Source organism: Aythya marila, assembly GCF_965140915.1.
Source record: "Aythya marila genome assembly, chromosome: 5".
In the NCBI taxonomy this organism is placed as follows: domain Eukaryota; kingdom Metazoa; phylum Chordata; class Aves; order Anseriformes; family Anatidae; genus Aythya; species Aythya marila.
In genome coordinates, this window is record NC_139046.1 from 36,682,209 (window position 1) to 36,703,597 (window position 21,389).

The following is a 21,389-nucleotide window of genomic DNA, read 5'->3' on the forward strand; positions in this document are numbered from 1 at the left end:
ACACATCGACAACGCCAATGCTACCAACTGGATTTAATTAACATCACTGTGAACCTCTTTTTTAATTATTATTATTAATTTATTTTTAATGTCACACACGGGCCACTGGGACAAATTAAATACAATCATTTTCTGCCAGCTAGGCAAATGGCATTCCCCGCAGCCACTACCTAATATCTGGCTAAACGAAAGGGAAGCCAGGCGACTGGCATCCTTCCTCACCAACTTGCTCAGTGCCCAGAGGCAGCAGCACCTTGCCAGCCCAGCCCAGAGCCCCACCAGCTGCCTCCCAACAGGCAGGCAGAGCTCAGCTCGGTGCCGCTCGCAGAGCATTTAGAAATCCTTTGCTACAAGGGAAAAGGACACAGCGATCTTATCTGCCTGGTGTTCATTTTAAGTGGCTGAACACGGAGACAGCAGGCAGCCACCAGAGCCGACACCAGGAAACGTGAGGCAGTGTGACCGTGCCGGGGCTGTCAGCTGCCAAGCAGACTCTGGTGGGCTCACAGAGAAGCTGCACAGGCCACAGAAGCTGGCAGGACAACGGTAGCAGACAAGGCTCTGACCAAACGCTTTGCAGGTGGGGCAGGGGTGCTCTGGGCGAGCTTCCCACCCAGCAGCATTCTGTGGCAGGAGGATGGAGTCAGGCTCTGGCCATCAGCTCCACACAAAAGCAGATGAGAGGCAAGTGGTGAATGATTAACAGCCTGTGGAAACGATGCCAAAGCCCCTCTGAAGACACATCGCACAGGTTCTGCCTCTGGGAAGCCTCCAAGGGTCAGGAGGCAAACAGAAAAAGTGCATTGCCTGGCCTCTGACACTTGCCCACAGTGGATGAAATAGGGAGCATCCAGGGGCACAGCTCACACTGATTCACGCCTCCAGTTTCCCAGTTGCTGCATTTTTATTTCAAGCATCTGCAGGACCTGTTTGGGTAGAGGCTGTTGCATAGAGGCCAAGTTTTTTAGACTTCTGGATAAGGAACAGGGATCTGTAGGATCACCATTAATGCATGAGCTATTTCTGGGATGCTGTTTGATCTCTGACAGCCCCTCTGCCCAGCTTTAGGATTCAAAGATTTCCCTTGGAATGGCATTTCCAAGAGTCAGGCATCCAGAATTTAAGTTTAAACTTGTGCTAATAAATGTGAGGTAAACAAATAAGAACCCAGGTTCAAGATGAGACTCAGAATCAACTTTTTTTTTTTTTTTACCTTAAGTTATTTTTATTCATCAGGAGAGAATAATTAGGAAAACCACATCTCACTGCAAGCCCAGAAAACACTTCACCATAATTCACCCAGGATCTGAAATGTCACGGCATAGATGCAAGAGCAGAACTCTTGGACTTGATCATTAAAGAGACACAATTTTTCCCCCAGACAGAAAAGCAGCCAATTGCAGAAAAATGCAAAAATATTTTTTCCAGAGAAGCGCAAGTCACATGAGTCACCCTTACTTGCAGATGAACCCAAACCTGAACTCCAGCATCAGTCACACAGAGCAGAGCGGACCAAAAGCCGGCTGAAAACAGGCAGCTTGCCTTGGCGGCTCTGTGGAAGGGCAGGGGACTCGAGCAGCACGCAGAGGATATGCACGCCTCCTCTTGCACAACACTGCCATTATTTATTACCTCAAGGAGTTCGGCTTCTCCAGGAAGGAGCTCAGGGCTGAGGGCTCTGCACAGCAGCAGGACAGCCATGTCTCTAGATAACCATTTCTCCCTCAGGGTTCTCCCTCCTGGTTCAATTTCAGGTTGAAATGGCACGTTTTCTGGGCTGGACGGGGAGCAGATGCTTTCAACACAGCCACACGTAACCAACCCCACAGACGCACACAGGGCACACGAGACCAGCAGCTCGAGCCCTCACTAGATGCCACCCCTGTGGGGACAATACTGTCCCCAGCACGCACAAGGGGAAGCCCAGACACCACAAAACCCCGCTGCTGCCATTCTCTGTGCCGTGGGATCGCTGCAGGTCAGGACGTGGTATTACCACCACACCACGATGTGGTCAGGTGTGTCAGGAGAAGGTCCTCCATCCCAGCCACCGCCTTCCCAGGGGGTGGCACACCGTGGGACGCCAGCACGGAGGGACGGGAGGGCAAGGGGTGATTATTTCTCCCCGTGGCAAGGGATTTTAGTGGTAAGGTAAGTGGTAAGCAACCTGTGAGCAGGCTGGGACGTGGAGCAGCAGCTGCCGGGCGCTAGAGCTGGTACAGCCAGGCTGTGTGGCTGGCGGCGAGCTCCAGCAGCAGCACAGCAACGCGCGGCACCTCCACGGCATCCTCCTGCCGAGGATTTCTAGGGCACGCAGATCCTGGAAACCTCGCAAAGCCTGCGAGGGGGAGCGAAGTAAACGCAGTTTAAAAAATACCAACAGAAGGGTAAGTGGGGGGAACTGAGAGATAAGCTGACGGAGCCGCACGCTCGGCACAGGCAGGGCATGGGGGGCTCGGGGCAGCTGAGGGGGGGTCCGACAGACAGCGGAGCTCCAAACCCTCCCGCTGCCCAGCAGCACGGGCACGTTTTGCAGCACAGCCGGGCCACCTCCGCCCCGGGGCTGCCTCGTTATTAGCGTTATTTTTAATGAAGCTGCCCCCGGAGCGGGGCGAGCTGCCGCTGCGCCCGGGCTGAAGGGGACCCCACCTCCCCCCGCGCAGCATCGCCCCGCGCTCCCGCTGCCATGGTGACGCGCGGGCACGCCAAACCTCCCCCAAAACGCCCCAAAACGACCCAAAAAAGAGACCCCAAACCCCCCTCTCCTCGCCCGAGCACGGCTCCTCACACCACCCCACTCACGGCCAGGGGCAGGCTCCCGTCCTCCCGGCGGAGCTCCGGCCGGCCGGCCGCCCTGGGGCCGCCGCCGCCCGCCGCCGTGCGGGGCTTGCTGTCCTGCCATAAGTAGTAGAAAGTGCCCAGGATCCAGGCGACCGTCAGCACGGCGATGGCATTGGCCCGCAGCCGCCTCATGCCGGCAGCCCCGGTGGAGCCTGGGAGCGCTGCCTCGCCGGGCAGCGGCGGCGGAGGGAGGCGGGGAGGCAGCGTGGGGCCCCCCCTTCCTCCTCCTCCTCCTCCTCCTCCTCCTCCTCGGGCTGGGGAGGGCCGGGTTAGGGCCGCCCCGCCGGGTCCTAACGCCGGCTGGAGGGGAGCGGAGGGAAGCAGCGGTGCAGCCCCGTAATGGAGACGCCCCCCCTGTGAACAGCCGCCCCCCGGGACCCTCAGGGTCCCAGCAGAAACCCCCCTGTGCCTGCAGGTCTCATAGCCCTGATGCTTCGCTTCCTCGCCCTCACTGCGTCCCGCTGTTCCCACAGCGTTTCCAGGGTGGTGGATTTCAGGAAACGGCACAGAAAACCCCAAAACTCGGAGTTTATTTGTAGCACCTGGGTAACTCGGCTTGCTGAGTACAGAAATGAGCGACAAGAAAGCATCCCGCACAGTATCACGACTCCTTAACTCCCTTCGTTGATCATAAGAGAAGCCCCAAGACAGATGAGCTAATTCTTCCCTTTGAAAGCCCCAAACCCCTTTGGCTAGGTGCCCTGTAGGAAAGTGTCAAAAATAAGCGTGCAGACCCCTGCCCAGAAGCAGCAGTGACAAGCTGGAGCTGAAGGGGTTTCTCCTCCCTGGGGGCAGTCACTGCTAGCCACCCCAGGAGCATTATTCCCCCAAGTAAGGGGAATAATTTCTCCAGCAAGACCTGGAGAAACTCAGCCAGACCCGCCTGGCAGCTCCAGCCTGCAGCCCCACCAAGATCACACCTCAGAGCCACCAGATGAGCCGCTCACGCTGGCCCTGAGGCACCCCACTTGAAACAGATAAACCAGATCCTCAGAGACCTGTTATTTAGGTCTCTAAAGCTTCAGGACCTGAGCTGAACAGCCAAGGGAGAGCTGACATGCTAGCTGGCTGTCCTGAAGGAGACGGCACCTGTGACAGCAGCAGTTCAGCACAGCCACCACAGAGACACATACTCCTACAACACGAGGCCTCTGAACGCCTTGAAGACCTCCCCAGCCATATTTCATCTTCAAGGCCCAAACGCTCCACTGGCTCCCAGGCCCAAGCTATGAGTACCAAGGTCCTGTGCTCTGCAGCCAGAATTTGCAAGGATTTCACCTCCAACTGCAGGACTTTGCTCCAAAAATCTCACATCTCATTGAAAAGACAGCATATTTTGAACTTTGTGTTTATACAGGGACCTCTGACAACTCAAATTCTTCATGCATGACTATAAGCTGCGAAGTAGTATATAGATATTGGAGAGAGCCTTATCAGAAATAAGAGTACCAGAAGCAGCCTAGCAGAGACCTCAGTGCGGCCTCCAGAGTAGACATACAATGAATATTAAGTGACTGCATTACATTGCTGATTTTGCAAAAGCATTAGATAATTCAATAAATACCTTTGTTGCCTAACAGAAGTGACCTGAAAAACATAATAAACTAAACAAGTCAGTCTTGTACAAGCATCACAGCAGAACTGTGGGGTCTTACCACCACAACTGCTCTTTTTGTGTTCCCTCTATAGCTGGGACTTCCATGTTAGAGATTTTAAGTCTTTTTTGAGAGACAAATTGCCCAGATAGAATTAAAGTGTTCTTCATTGCAGGGGGGAAAAAAACTAATAATAAAGACAAGCATCATCTGGACTTGTCGTCACAAAAAGTAAAACACGGCTGTTTTATAGCTGTGGTGCAGAGAACATGTTTATCAGATTAACGATGAATATAGCTGAGCTTTCAACTATGGAACATCTGGAGAACACAAAAGGGCTTTCCTTAGCACTATTCTGATCTGATAAATCAGGTCCACTATTTTTTGTGGCCTCCGGGCATGGAAGTGCCATCTGAAACACAAACATAAGGCCTGTCTAGACTCCAGAAACAGTTTAGACAAAGTCATCCAGAGTTTAGCTAATAATATGTAAGGAAAACCAGCATTAGAGTTCAGGGGCTGGAGCAGGTCACGCAAGGCTGGGCTGTGCAGCTGCACCCTTGCCAGACAGAGAGGTTTCACTGTTCCAGGCTGGCAGGAGACACTTCCCCATCTGGGTGCTTCCTTCAGCAGTCATTAGGGTAGCAAGGAGAACAGAAAAGGGGGAGAAAGGAGTGTGTGGCGTTGTCCTGCGGGGATGTGGGCCCTTGTTCAGGGAGATGCAGCTCTGCTCCCCCACGGCCCACCAGCCAGGCATGGAGCTGCACCTCATGCAGAAGTACCTTGTGCCCAGCTGGGCTCCTGCCTGCTCTCTGAAAGCACTACAGGCTGAGGATCCAGAAAGTCACATATCTTGAAGCCACAAGGGCTGAGGACACAGTCACAGCTCACTTCCCTGGAGCTCTCCATCCACAGGGGTTCCTTCTCTTAATTCTCACTTCAAAGCCCATCCATACGTTCAGCTGTGACAGCTCTGGTAGCTTTCTTAGACAAGCTCATCACGGCTCCCAGCCAAACCAGGCAAACAAAGAGCAGCCCCAGCTCAGGAACTTTTCCCACAAAACCTCTCCTCAGAGAGCTCTTTCTACACGGGCAGAGCACAGTAACTGGGAGAAGAATACAAGGCATCTCAGGGTGGTTTTCTCTGAGCTTGCTGCCACCAAGTGGCTCCTTCCTCCTCCTCCACTCCATCCCTGGGCTGGAGGCTCACCCTTCCTGGTGAAGCTCCTGCTCTCTTTGAACAATGGTCAGTGAGCTTCCAGATGCTCCAGCAGGTGCACAGGCATGGGTGAAGGCAGTTTACCTGCTGAAGGACTCTGAGCTCGGCCCTGGTTTCAGTTGAGGAAGAATCTTTGAAAAAAAAAATAATCAGAAAGGGAGAAATGTTTGTCCCAATGGGCAGGAAGAGCCATGGAGTCCTTTCCCCACAGCAAATGGGGAGCAATCTGATAGTCTAACCATAACACCTCACTGTGCTCATCACCTGGATCCAAACCACCCCCCTGCAAGCCTTTGAGACGTGTTTACCCATATGGCAGTGCCAACATAGTAAAGTATGTGCCACCAGCCCTCACTGCCAGGGTTTGAAAAGAAAAGTTATCTGCATTACTCATCTCAACTGGCCAAATTCCTAAACTGCCCCAAGTACTTTCCTTTTCCAAAGAGCTTCCTCATGCTGGTCAGAGGTTGTGGGTGAAGGTTTGTGAAAAGCTACATTGCAGTGCCCCAGACCATCTGTCACCCTGCACACCCTTGGCCTCAGCCACTTGCCCCACAAAAACACAAGGAATGCCAGAAAGTCTAACAGACCATCTTAAACAGTTAGATACCATTCAGGCAGCCTCCAGCTGATCACCTCCACGGGCACCATAAAAAGGCCAGACAGAAATTACTCCCCTGGGAGTGGCTCCATCCTTAATTTATTCTGATGCCCAGTCAGAAGAGGCAGAGGGTGAATGCTGATTATTTCTGTGATTAACAGAAGATGAGCTCTGTAGGATGGCATATTTGCCAGCCAGGACAGAAATACCTTCTGGTTCATGGTTTCTGGCTGATGTCCAAGCAGTAAGGTGGTGGAGGGCAATGGCCCAGGTCAAAGTTAGGGCAAAGAGCGTACAGTTAACCAGGAATTGGAATTTTAATTGCTTAACAGTGCAATTTAATACAAAGCATCCTCTTAAGTGGTATTTAAGGTCACTGTAACCTTAAAGTTATCTTCATGAAGATTTTTCTTAATGAAAATGAGAACTGAAGAATTCCCAATAAGCTATAATTAACAGGTCTGCAATGCGCTTGTGTTTCTCAAGAGAGAAGCACCTGCTGAAAGGCTAGCCATGGTCAGATGAATCTCCTTTGAGAGTCTGAAGGAGCCAAAAGTCTTCAGAGATGGTTATCTGGGACACGGGACCCCTGGGTGAAGGTGCCATTAACCCTCTATGAGGAGCGTCCTTCATGCAGTGAGGCTCCCTAGGATCAGTGTGGGGTGTCAAAAGGGTAAAGTGACTGATGGATTCAGGAGGGTGACCAGCAGGGCTGCAGACCTTTGAATCCAGGTTTTAGCTCAGATTAAGAGCAGCACTGTGGCAAGTAATGGTTCCCATTAGTGCCCCAAAACTGCCCAAGCAATTGTTGCCCACCCAGCTCTGTGCTGAAGCTTGCTCATCTCTTGGGACATAGCTCAACACAAAGATCTGTTTTCCCTATGGCAGAAGCCAGTCACATCCTGGTGCAGCTGAGCCTCTGCAGTCAGAATTGCACAGCCACATCTTCCAGCTGGGGCTCTGGAGACAACTGAGCCGATCCTGGGGCAACCCCTGGGCAGCAACTCAACACATCAAGGATAAAGAGGAATGGAGTTAGGGCAGAATCAGGCAGGAGATATCAACACACACACACAAAAAAGAAATCACTCTCAAGTAATGCACCCATCGTGAGATCTTTTGAAAGTGTAGAAACAAAATAAATATTTAAGTAGAATAAGTCATATATTAATGCAAATGATTGAACTAGAAGATCCACTTAAATCAACTTGATCAGCTTTATGAGCCTGACTTACAAAAAGCAGCAGAAGGCAGGATGAGAACTTATGTCCCTTTCTCGCCCCATATCATTTGCTTCTCCTACTTGCTGTATCTTGACTTCCCTAGGACAGGGATTTATTTCCCACCTTTATGGTAAAGCACGTAACACTTTTCTTGTGCTCAGAATTAATTAACAATAAAGTCTCTTTATTACAATCTGATGACTATTTGCTCTCCTTTATTGGCAGCACATCACAGTGCTGAATGTGACCTGAACTGCAATTTAATCCTCATAGAAATTCTAAGCTTTTAAAGCTCAATATAGCCACCAGGTTAGTGCTCATAATAGCCCTCTTAGCTGCAAAGCAGAAGCAGCTTGCAGTGCTCATCTGGCACAGTGATGAAGCTCCAGTCTCCCACTACAGAGGATTTCCAGACAAAAACCACTGCAGTCTGGGAAATAACCTGTGAAAAATATCCTACCCAGTTTCTCACACATCCCATAAGAGCAACTCGCGTCGTGCACAGCAAGCTGGGTTCAAGTCAAGTGCACTGAAAAAATGCTTAACTTTCCTAAGAGTCGCAGCAACATACTTATTTTTGAAGCTCCATCCCTCAAAATAACCCAGACAATTAACAGAACACTTCTCAAAACATTCCAGCCCTGGCACTGAGCATGAGAAACCTCAGGCTGAGGGAAACAGGAGCCGTGGATTTGACAGCCCCAGAGGCTCCACAATACCCCCGATATACAACCTTGGCCAGGTAGGGTCCAGACCCACCTCCAGGTGGGAACTGGAAAGGGAAAAAAAAAAAAAAAAAAAGGCAGAAATCCAGCATGCTGGTGCTTTCCAGCTTTTTGAGCTTGCAGGCAGGGGGGCCTTGCAAACTCACCCCAGCACAGACAAACTCTGTTCAAGGGCAAAACACGGCCACCTCAGCAGAGCCCAAGGCTCCCTCCCAAGGTCACAGGATGCCCCTTTCTGTTCAGCTGCCTCTGGCTGGCAGTAGTACAAGGAGGACCAGCACAGCACTTCCCATCTGCAGCACTTTCAGTCCCTGAGACTCCAGCCAGATCAACACAGCACTGAAGATTTACCACTTTCTGCCTTTTCCTCTTCATGTTATATTGGAACATCGTAACTCACGGGAAGGCAGGAGTAAGGGATTTCTGGGATATTTATTGAAATCACAGCCTCAGTGGAACCACAGCCAAGGAAAACTGCCAAGCTGAAGCTTCCACAGAAGCCGAGCTGATGTCTTCTCATGAACTATATGAAGTCTTCCAGCACAGAGACCCCTCATTCACAGAGGTCCAGACATTTTGCAGAAGCTCTCAGCAATGACAGCTCTGCCCAGCACAAGTTGGGTGATCCAGCCCCTGCCCAGGTGCCCCTCGAGGCCCTGCCAGTGGTGGGACAGCAGAGGCTGCATGTGAAGCATCCACCAGCCCCTTACCCAGCTGTGCAGAGAACTTCTTGTTTGTTGTGTCAGGAGCACTAGCAGCAGCCACCTCACTGCAGGCAGCAGGGTCTCAGCACAGGTCCACAACCTCCCCAGCAGCAGCCTGAGACAGACGCTGTGAGGCTCTGAGAGGTCCTGTCCAAGTCCCATGGCAGGCACATGAAGCTCTCTGATTTCCAGATAAGGTCTCACATGGCAAAATAAATAAATAAATAAACAAATAAATAAAATTAGGAAGTGCAAACATGAGGGCAAATTTCCTCTGAAGCTCCCCAACACTGGTGTCTGAGGAGCCAGCCTCACCAAGAGCATACCTGATGCTAGGGGATACCTATTACAAAACATCCCAAAGGACTGGGCTAGAAGAGTAACATTTGGTATTGCTGTTCCCACTAGGATCTGTTCATGGTCCTACATTCTATAACCTGTTTAATATAAACCTATAGTCTGTTAGTAGTGTCTGCAAGGTCCAATGCTTCACTGTGTCCTTCATGGTCTTGTCCACTCAGCCAGCCTCCCAAAACTGAGGTATCTCAGACTTTGTTTCCCCTTTACAGGCAAGGCGCCTGACCATTAGGAAGCCATTTTTATGGCCTGCATGATACAATAAGGCTACCTAATAGAAATTTATTTGCAACATTAACACAGAAAGTCAGATTCACATTCTTTAGAAATTCACATCTTAGGACAAATGTTTTTCTCCCTAAAGAGAAGAGTGCTTTATAAGTGCTGAACAAAATGACCTCCCCTATTCTCACGTAGAAGAGAGGAGAGGAACAAGAATTACAGAGAAAGAAATTCCACTGTTTAAAAAATGACCCCTCATTTTTGCTCGTAATTATCTCCAATACCTGAATGCGAGGCTTGGCAATAAAGAGCTGTCACTGCAGGAGCACAGCAGCCAGAAAAAGGAGTGAGAAATGGGAGGAACTGCTTAAGCCACTGTGAACAGAAGCAATACTATTTCATTTGAAAGCCTGTGTGTCTACAGAGATGCTCAGCACATCAGTGCAGCTTTTTTAGATGCAGAGATACATCAACACACGAGCATAAGCACGTGCACACGTGTTTCACACACTCAGATTAGTTCGTAAATCTAATCTGAGCTTCCAGCAGACACTGCATCCTCTGCTGCTAGCTGAAGACAAGGAAAGTCTCTCCCGCAGGAGCTAAAAGCCATCACAAACCTGACCATTTCTGTTTGAAGGTCACAGCAAGATTAAAGAAATGTGCCATCTCCAGAAAATATATATGATCACTGGCGCATGCAGCTCCTCTCTAAGCACGTGCACTGCAACATACTTTGCTCCGTGGAGAGAGGATGAAAAAGGCTGTGTGCAACAATTGCAATCATACTGCTTGATGGAATACTGGAGAACACTTAGGTGTTATTTTGGCACAGTAAAGCCTACAAAGACCAAAATAACCATACTGATAGCCCCCTGCTCCCAGGTTTTACATCCCCATGTAGAGCTGTGTGCAGCCTCAGCCTCCTGGGAGGCACACTGCCATTCATCAGCATGTTACCAACATTTACGCTCCATAGCCCAGCTCTGCCCTTCTTCAAGCTCAGACCCCATTGATACAGGACCACAAACACACCCCGTGACTCTGCCCAGCTGAGCAGTAGCCCCATGCCCACTCCTCCATGGATGGGATGCAGCTCATCCCAATAGCATCCCCAGAGCACCTAGGCAGGGACCAGCAGGCACAAAGAGCTAAGAAACTGTACCATTAGCACAAGAGAAATACTCCAGAAGGAACATATAGAGCACAGAAAGCAGCCTCCACTTGCCTTTATCATTTGGTGCAGGGAGGAGCTCAATGAGAGGCAGCTGTGGCCAAAGAGGACAGCTGCATCTTGTAGGGCCGTTTGGTCTCTGCCAAGCTCTGAAGGACGGGTTTGCTTTGACAGATTTCCAGCCCTCAGAGATCTCTGCATCCCAAGAAACATAATCTAGGATAAAACAGATTTTATCCACTTTATTTTTTATTTTATCTCTCCTGCTCTCCAAACATCACATCCTCATTCATCTCTGAAGGCTGTTGTGCAAGTAGCCTCGTTGCACTGGGGGATTTGGGCAGTGGTTCCACTCTCCCAGCTCTGGCCCACCTGAGACCACTCTCACCACATCCCTGAAATTAAACTTTGAAGCCTAACTCTAAAATTTACTTCCCAAGCCTGGGTTTTCCAGCTGTCCCTCTCTTTGTGTCACCCCCCAGGGCATTTATTTCTTTTCCAGTGTTTGGAGTGAAACCAAGATTCAAATTTAGCATGGTTGGTAGTATAAGAGCACAGATCTAATTTCATTAAACTCTGCCCTGAACAGGGGCACCAAGGAGAAGAATCACATCTCAGACATCCTGGCTGGGAGAGAACACGCTGCAGATAACTACATCTCAAGGAACGGCCTGAGACTAAAGCCTCTCTGATGCTTGTGAGGGAAAAACTGCTTCTCATTCTTAGGGGATATAAATAACAATGTTTGTCAAAAAGGAGACATGGGAAAAGTGGGAGAAAAAATGAAACATGTACATTTCTGAAGGATGAGAAAGGAGATTTGTTTTGTTTCTCAGAAACACTGTTACTAGTTGGGTTTTAGGAGCTTTACAAAAAAAGTATCTGTAAATTGAAAATTGAGCTGCTCAACCTTCCGTCTGTAACTCTTCTTTTCCTTGCAGATGAGCAAATACACCATGGCTGGGATGAGCTCCCCAGGGCACTGCAGGGGCTGGGTGTGGGAGTGAGGAGAGGCAGGGGTCAGATGTGAAGGTAGAACGGGGATTTCAAAGAGTTGAAACTTCCTCCACAGAAGGGATGTGGGGAGATGGGTAAACCTCAGGGCTTGTCTCAGTGAGCCACTGGTGTGGGAGAGCAGCAGCCCCTTTCCCATGGACGTGCACTTGCCAACGAGCAGAAGCTCAGCCAGCTGTGTCCAGGGTGGGCTGCTTATTTCATCTGCAGGCAGCCCTACTCCTACTGTTCCAGTCCTGTCATCACATCCCATGCACAAGTTTAATGTGAGCCCTATCTGGCATGGCTCTTCTGATCTCATCACTGCTCCTAAATCCTTAGGATTCACCTGAATCTGGAGGGGGCCTTAGCAGACCTGGGACCAGCTCACACAGTGATGAAATGGAAAATGCTATGACAGCTGTGGGACAAATCCATCCCAGGCAACCTCTGCAGCCTGTGGAGCAACAGTGACACCCTACCAGAAACACAGGGCTTTCCTTCAGCATCCTGTGTGTGCACCAGACATGGGGGCAAAAAACACTGCGAGGAAAAGAGACCTGGATAAAAAGAAACAGATGGAAAAGGATGGAGGTTTGCTGAACAAGCCAGAAGGAAGCAACCATGCTCAGAAATGTAAAACCCCAGTCCTTAATGGACAAGGTGAAGCAAATGCTCCACTTTGTCCCATCTCCCTCCTCCTGCTTTCTGCTACTCCAGGTCCTTCCTTGCACCTGGATTATAAAAGAGAGCAAGGAAGGGCACCATTTTCTGTTCACTAGCAGAGATCTAACCCTGTCACTAAATAAAGAAAGGCTGACAGCTTTTTATGACATGAGGAAGTGGAAAATGAAAGGTCTGAGACAGAAAAGCCAAGAATGACCAACGGGCATCGCAGTGAAACACGTCTGGCAAATCTGGAAATGGAAGCCCATCCGCATGGAGCCCGAGGGGGAGCTGACAGAGAGCGCATTTCAGAGGAGGGATGTTGTGCCTGAGGGGCAGGGCAGGCGTTCCCCAGCTGGGTGTCCGAGGCCTGGCGAGGAAGAGGCAGGAGGCCACTCCTCACACGGCCGCTCCACACCATGGAGGTCTGTGGGAGGAGGGAGAAAGGTCTAGGCTCTGAATTAGATCACATCCATCTAAATCTGAGTTTCTTTTAAATCATCTGCAAGAGAAATGATCTGTGATGGCATCAGACTGTTAGGCCTTTGCCCATTCATCATGAGCTGAGGCCCACCCAAATCTCCACTCAGGGTTAGGCCACAGCCCACTGCAGCATAAACAACAAAGCTTCTGGTTCATTTTTGGCTCAGACATTTCTTTCACTAATAAAATATTGGAACCAGTGACCTGGCGCTGCCTTCACGGACTGGCCTGAGGCTGACTCTGCACATTTGTTCAGGTGCCCAAATTTAGTCCCTAGACTGGGCCGAAGTCTGTATGTGTGCTGCAGGCAGTGCCCCTAAGTTTGGAAGGGTGTCCTGATACTTATGGTTTTGTCATTGCTTGTCCTCAGCCCACACATCAGGCTTTGCTTTGGGTTTACTGAAGTAAAGCATTCACAGCTTTGAGCAGGATTCAGAAGAGAATTGGTGGATGAGAAACAAAGTGGGACACAGACATGCCTGAAGGGAAGCGCTTTCTCCCCCTCTCTGAAGAATGTTCAGATGTGGTTCTGAAAGTCCTGTTCAACACTTGTTCTCAGTAAAATACCCCAATCTCATGCTTTTTTGTGTGCTCTTTCCCCCACCTCAAGCTACGGTGCTGCATGTGGGAACCCCTTTTTTCCAAGACTTTTACTGCTGCACTTCAGGTGCAATGCCCTACCACAGCCCCACCTGAGGAGACATGAGCTCAGCTACTCTTTAGGGATTTGAGGTGTCAGAAATGAGACACCTGAGCCTTATGGCAGTTTGCAAGCACAGGATTTCCCTAGGGAGCCATCTGATGGAGCAGTGACACATTTCTGACATTCATTGTGTATGTTTCAGGTCTCCTTGATGTGAAAGCAATGGGGAGTAGGAGCAAAAGGTGAAATCATGAGGTCAGTGGTGGGTACAGTGAGAAACAGGAGCTCAGCTCCTCAGGACTGTTCTCCTGCTCCTTCACTCCTGAGGCAGAGGGCCTCTGTTCTCAAACAGCCTTCCATAATTTTCTGGGGGCACTCCAATGCCTGGCTCATCTGCAGGTTCCTTTGTCCAAGTCTGCTGGGCTACAGCAGGTCCAGGCTGCTAGCAGGGCATAAATACACCTAGCCAGGAGCTCAGGGCAGGGACACAGATTTATTCTCAGAAGAGAGAGAGAAAAAACAAGTATTTACTCACTGTATGTTTTCACTGTTAAAAGAAAGAGAAGCTTGTTGATACACAAGCACTACTGCTTTAATATACTGACAGCAATAAACCAGTACAACTCTCTCAGGATGGACACAGCTTCTGGATTTGAGGTGTTTATAGCACTGCACTGCCAGGGGAATAAGCTATAACTACATAACAGGCCTTTGTACACTCCCCCCTTGACAGCAACAAATCAAATTTCAGTTAGATAAAGAAACAAACAAAAAAAAATCAAAAAATCCACCCCCAATCAAAATAATAATTAACAGCATGTAAGCAAGGTCTAAATTTCCGGTAGTCGTCAGCAGACAAAGATGGGTCCAGAGGGTCCTCTTCAGATGGCCTGGAGCAGCGCAGCAAGTGAGTCACTTCACACACCTCAGCAGTCATTAACAGCCACAGCTAGTAAGCTAGTAAGGACCATTGACGCTGAAGCACTTCACTGCTAAATACACGGCCACGGTGTTCGTCAAGCCTGAACAGATGACATCCATTCGTCTGCCTCCTTGCAATTACTGTCTACCTTCCCAAATGGCTCTCCATAGAGTTACAGAAAACAGAGCTCCTCAAAGACCAACCTGTGCGAAGACCCAGAAGTTCTTCCTTGCAGAGTGCTCCGTTAACTCACCGGCTGTCCCTCTGTGCAGGAGCCTTGCAGCCAAGCAAGCCCAGGCCACCCCCGAGCATGGGGCACCCTGCCAGCCCTCCTGCTGCTGCTTTAGATGAGGTGCTGGACTCAGGAGCTGTGCGGTCTGCAGGCGAGCATCCTGTACTCCTGTACTATGGAGTAGAAAAGTGGGCTTCTACGTTAAATACCAGCACAGGCTGTTCTACGTTAAACACTAACATAGGTTTTTCCCCTATTTCTGAAGCTGCATTCACATCCTTTTGCCAAGACCATTCATCTTGAATCTGCAAAGAGTTGGCTATCACATTTCTTGGTGATAGGAGACTTGCTAAAACAAAACACCTCTCCCTAGCTCCTCTCAAACTAACACAAGAAATATCACTCAATTTTTCTCAGTCGTCCCTGAAAATATGAAGTGTGAAAAACAAACTATCTAGAGAGAACCAAGTTCTCACCGCTGACTGCTATGGCCAGATAAATTATCCTGAACTAACTGGACTTTGGCTTCAGTCCAGCACAGCAACTCTGACATCCTCATCCTTGTCCTCAGGGATCATTTGGGGGTACTTTTTCCTTTGTGCCTCTTTTTATTATTTTTTTATTTTTATTTATTTAAATTTGCCTTGTACACCACACCCCACTGCTTTTGGGATCCCCCTTTGCTCCAAGCTGATTTTGTTTTTCCAGGCTTTTCCCTTTGTATCTGTTCAAGACAAAAGTATAGTCCCGTAAGGATAGCAGTGGGATTATCATCCTGGCTTTACTGTGTTCCCATCTTCATTCCAGCACAATTTGTTTCCTTGTACAGCAGTTCCATTTAATTTCCCAGTAAAAACAAACAAAAAACACAAAACAACAGGGATTTATAGAAGAATAAGGCTAGCGAAGTTACTGACTCCATCCCCTAAATAAAGTTCTGAGATTTAAGAAAAGAGCAAATATTTAGCAAGAGAAAGTTTGTTCAGGGCTGGAAGGGTGGTTTTTGTATTTCTTCTCAAGGGAACAGGGATTTCTGGAAAGCTACTAAGTTACTTTAAAAAAAATTTGGCTCATGGGTCTTTTTTTTTTTTTTAAAGCATTTGTCTGGAAGAGCAAAGTGTGGTGCTAAAACACAGTGAGAAGAGCTAAGGGGAGGGAACACGTGCCAAGGTCACGTCCGCAGCGGTAGCAATGGCCAGCTGCACAGCAGCGATATTAAACCTCTCTCTGACACAAGATCCTGCTCACAGCTACTTTTTTAGAGCTATAAAAATCCAGAAGAGGCACACATTAATTAGAGCAGTTCACAGAGGAGAGCTGCGTGTCTGTCTTGGCAGCTGGTGACTGCAGGGCACGTAGCGAGCATGGGAGCAGCATGGCCGTGCATGGAGCTAGCTGGAATATTTTCATCACCTCTGGGTTTGTCAGTACAGACAGGGGCAGTACAGATGGCTTGCAGCTGGGGAGCCACTCAGAGCACTTATAAGGAAGAGATGGGACCTCTGTCAAGAAGCAACACGCACCATAAAGCCCAAAATCTCCCTTTTGTTGGCATTTAAGGCCATAACCTGCTGTCCTAGCTAGAGTAGACTAGAAAGCTGACCAGGAACCCCCCTTCCTCTTCACCACAATCTTCTGATTTGTCTCCTTGTTCCTTAGTTCTTTATTCCCCCTGAGTTCAGTTCTTCTGGGCTGTGCTCAAAAGCCAGATTTCTGTGCCGGTGTCCCCTGCAGAGCACAAGACTGACCTTCCAGAGCTTCCAAGTGGCAGCTTCCAAGCAAAAGCCCCCATCTGGGCTACCCTTGGCTCCTTTCCCTCCAAGGTACAGGCAAAGAAAAGCTGTTTGAGGTCATTACCCTAGCGCAAACCTGCTAGCTGCAGTAATTTCTCTTCCTTGTCCTCCAATGCAGTCCCCCCGAGAAGTTAGCTTTTACTATAAACCCTCTGACTAGCCACCACTAGCACTGAAATACCTCCAACCAAAGGATGCTGGCTAGCAGAACCCTTTTTTTTTTTTTTTGTGTGTGTGTGACTATTTCAGGTGAGCAAAATAAAGATAACACACCTTTTTGTTGGTTTTTAAAGCATGGTTGGAAACATCAGCTCTTCCATCTAACTCCTTGTACTTACCTCGCCTCCTGGCTTCTTTGCTGTTGCAGCAGAACTTCTGCACTGCAAGAGCACCCCCTAATATTTCAATACAAGCTGCACACGTAGCAACCTAATGCCTAGTGGGCATTAGGATTCTTAATCTAACTTGCAAGGCAGAGGAAAAAGATACTTGGGTATTTCTGAGGGTCTAATACTCAGCACCATCTAGTGGTTGTCACCTATGCCTATCCTGCACAGAACACGCACAAGGCATGTTTGATTTACAGCAGCTTTCTCCTCCAAAGGCAATTTGTCAAGAGACAGGCAGTCTAATCTGATATTTTCCAGGGCTCTGTAAGGATTTCTTAAGTTCTAATCTTATTTCCTGGGCTGACTCTCTTCCTAGTGAGGAGATATTTTTCCTGCGGGAAAAGATCTGTAAAATGGAGCCGGTCTTTAAGACATCTGCAAAGCGCTATGAGATGTGCAGCTGAATAACATCTAGAATTGCTAGCCATATATCACAGGAGAACCAGAGGAGGGAAGAAGAGGGTGTAACGCTTGTAAAACATATGGAAAACATTATCCAAATGGCAAAAATCTGACATAAAGCTATATGCACAAACTTACAGCTCTGATTTGGGTTTTCCATAGCCTTTGCTATACAAGTAAAGATAATGTGTGTTGTTTTTTTTTTTTTATTTATTCACGGTGCATTTAAAGGAGGTCCCACTCTCATTTTCACAGCTTGCCACCAGCAGTCAGAGTCTCTCTGCTTTTATTTATTACTAAACATCCTGGATAGAGTTGGGGCACAAAGGAAAAGATGAAGAGCAATTGATAGATCTCAGCTGATGCAAAGTACCGTTCAGCATGTTACAAAGGATGATCAATCAGAAAGCACACTGCCGTTAATCAATGTGATTAGAGATACATGTCAGATCCCTACAGAGCACACAATGCAAAACAGCTTCTTAGAGAAATGCATTTTTGTGGAGGGGGCTTGGGGATGCAGTTTTTCTCTTAAGCCTGCAAGTCAGGCAGCTGCCTACTACTACCTTTTTCCCAGACTTGTCACATTCGTGCTGAGATATATAAATGTCTTCTCTCTTGTGCTCCTCCATCACTACACAATCTTTCCATTTTTAAGCAAAGAAAGATAGAAGCCATATTTTGTACCATCTATAGCTGAAGCTGGAGTTTTTCCTGTACGAGGAAATGGTTTCTTATTATCTGAAAATTACATCTCTATTTTACAGTAAAAGCCCCAGTCCTATTTTTTGTTTTCACTCCTCTTTTCTTCCTCCATCTCCAGAACTGGACTAATCTAGTCCCTTTGCAAAAAATAATAAAAGAAAGATGGTTTTGCTCTGTTTCCTGGCGACCAGCACTGCTGAGACACTGGGTAGTATCACACTGCCTAATTCAAGGCAGAAACAAGCACGGTGATGGTTAAGTGGGAAGTGAGGGTGCAGCACTAACCTTGGTGCACAAAATCCTTGCCACAGCTGCCTGCAGTTCATGGTGCAATTCACAGTGAAAGAAAAGCCTGCTCTGAATACAGAGAATTACGTCCCACGTGTGCTTATTTGGCTGATTTTTTATTGTTATTTTTCCTTAGTAAACTTCACCATGTTGGCTCTCCAGCATTACCCTCTCTACCTGTAAAAGCACGTAAAAAAATGATGTTGATGCTGGGCTAATACAAGAGGGCAAACTGTGGCTCCCCTAAAAGCTCCCAGAGGAAGCAGGATGCTGTCTTTGCGCTCATCTTAAACTGCCTCCCCCCTTCTCCAAAACAACGTGAAAGGAGGAGGTGACCAAAGAGTAAGTGATGGAAACTGACCTACTGGTTCAGACTGGAGGTGCCTCTAATCACACTGCACAGTGGCAAGGGCTGGTGGTGACTCCTTATTAGAGAGGCTCCCTCTGCATGTGCAAAGGTCCCAGCTCCCCAAAGGCACCTAGGCACAGAAGCTGGGCACTGAGGTACTTTTCACGGGTGGTGGTGGTGGGGAATGACACAAAACAAAAACTGTTACAGACAGTGCAGAGCTGAGATACTCCCTAGGGAGCCAGAGCAAGAGCAATGCAACAGGAAGATGGCTTTGCATGCCTGGCATTAAGGAGCACCAAATGCAAGAAGCCCACGGGGGTATGTTGTCTTCAGTCCCTGTCGGTCATGCGATGTGACAGCTGAGACCTTTAAAGACTGTCAAAGGAGGGAAATCAAGGCACTCCAAATGCCATGTCTGTCTACAGAATAATTAATGTGTCGTGTGTGGACTGTTCACAAGTGCAGCACTCACTGCATCTCATCCACCAGACTATGGAAAATTCTGCTCACCCGGTACTTGGTGCACCATGTAATCATGCCAAAATTGCTGCAAAGCCATGAAAAATGCAAAGTGTAGTGTTTGGGAGTGCGGAAGTCAGTTTATATCCCATGCAGGAAGGTTAGCTAACATATTACCAGTGCTGTTGTTGCTCCAGCTCCAGAGGAGCATCTCTGGAAACATGAACCCAGTCATATTCTTAGAAAAGTACTGAGTAAACCATAGCTGCTAGGGCAGCAAAAAAATCTTACCTCAAGGCTTCACAGCAGCATTACAAAAATTGAAGTTATTTTGTCATTATCCTCTGGAGTGGCAAAATTTCTTGTGTAAGCCTGTGCAGCTGTAAGAACAAGGGGAAGAGGACTGCAGGCTGACTGTCCTTAACTCTTTGCTTTGCCGACTTTCTTTCAAGCCTTCCTCAGGTCTCACATGGAACAGAGGGAATCTCAGAGGCACCCCAAGCACATCCACTTCACAAGGACAAAATGCCTGAAATGGAAAGGATTGAGGCAAAAGCTGCAGGGAATTCATAACCCAAGGCAGGTTTTGAGGACCACAGCAACTGGAGGATGCTCCCCACTAACCTGCACAAATCGCTTTGAGGCAGGTAGCAGCAAGTGCCAGGTGAAAAGGAAACATTCTCTCCCCATCTCTGGCAGCGTACCTTGGGCAAACTCACAAGCATGAAGTGACAAGCGACTGAAAGAAAAATCCTTTGTTGTGAAAGCCAGCCCACAGAGAGCTCTGCCTCCACAGAAAGAATGGATGCACTGTTTATTGCAGGAGAGTCCTACCATAGGTAAGATGCTAGGGGCAACCTAGGTGAGTCCTCAGGTTGAGCCAAACCTAAGATTTATTTTAAAAGAGGCAGCCGACACGACTGACCAACGTAATCAGGGCAAGGACAGTACCTGAATCCACCTCAGAACAATTCAATTCTTCCTGAGCAAACTTGCCATTACATTGCTGAGAAGTACAGTATCCTGGTACCTGGGGGGTCAGCTGGGAAAGGCATTGAAAAAAGAAATCCAGATGATGGACTCACAAGGACAGAGTGAGACACAGGGACATAAGAGAAAAAACAGGCATGCAAAAAAGGAAAAAAAAAAGAGCTTGACTGATGGTTAAGTCTGGTAAAAGAGCAGATTTTTACTGAATGTAACAATGAAGACATATGTAGATTTTTAATCTGTAGGCTGGTTTTGCTCTTCCTCTGACCACTGTACATTCCAGAGCCCGAGCAACTCTACAAGGAGGAAGCAGTGTACTCTGAGAATAATGTAAGTCATCAGTACATTCTGACCCTGCCTGTAGAACTGCTACTACCCTGTAAACCAGCAAGTGTTCTTGATAACCACACGCAAGACTTATTGACCAGAAAAAGCAAGCATATTCTATTAAAAGGCAAAAACATTTTAAATCACAATCATATAAAAATAATCGTTTTCTACACAATAAATATACCACTTCCCCCCTCTTTCAGGTTGACTTAAAATCATGCAAGTTAAGGCTATCTTTCAAACAATGAAGAATATTAAGTAAGAAAATACTTATGAAGGAAGTTTTCCTTGCAAACTCCTATTTCTAAACAAGTGATTTGAGCAAAAAAAAAGTTATTTAGCGATACCACCAACTCCTTAAGTTTAGAGGACCCTTAGTCTAATTCCTTTCTCAACATCATTTTCTTTTCTCAGTAAACAGAAAAGACAACAGCCCTGTTGGCACCTATGGGTTCCTGTAAACCAGGGCAGCTTTATCAGGAGTTCATGCATCAGAACAAAGGGAGAAAAACAGAGCAAAGAAGTGAGAGGGACAGTTTGTACTCCTGATGGCTGAAAAGGGTTTTCAGAACCATGCAAAGAGCTCTCACCACACTGACCTGCTATAAAGACAGGAGATAACACCACCTGAACACATGCTTAAAATGCTTTGGCAAGAAGTAGTTACATCCAAGCTCCTGCTGTAGACAGGAGGTTCTTGCTGAGATTACAATCAGCTGTGTGAAAGAGCACAGTGACAGAACACATCGGCTTCATCAGTTTTTGTCAAGACCTGTCAATGGTGCAAGAAAGACATAAAATTGCCCTTATAATGAAAATGGTCTTGTTTGTGGCTCAGTGATAAGTACTATTTAACACAAACCTTTGATTCCTTTTGATCGGACTGCTTCTGCAGCTCCTCTGGGATGACATTAACGCACAATTTCTCCATGGCTCCTACGCATCTCAAACAGGCTCTGCTACAAATACGTTTTTCAACCCCTGGCCTGGGAAATTTCTCAAATAATCTGATAGAGGAGACTTTCCACCACAATCACAGCAAGCCCAATGGCATTCTGCCCAAAGGTTATTATGAAATATG

At 47.9% G+C, this 21,389-nt stretch overlaps 1 protein-coding gene across 1 annotated transcript in view; it reads right to left on the reverse strand.

Moving 5' to 3' along the window:
* Nucleotides 1–3,009, reverse strand: part of GALNT16 (polypeptide N-acetylgalactosaminyltransferase 16) — a 64,453-nt gene extending 61,444 nt beyond the window's left edge. Inside the window, exon 1 of the mRNA XM_082760940.1 lies at nt 2,803–3,009. Coding sequence (XP_082617066.1) covers nt 2,803–2,973 — 171 coding nt within the window. The 5' untranslated portion in view covers nt 2,974–3,009. The remainder of the gene's footprint in view (nt 1–2,802) is intronic.
* Nucleotides 3,010–21,389: the final 18,380 nt, after the last annotated feature.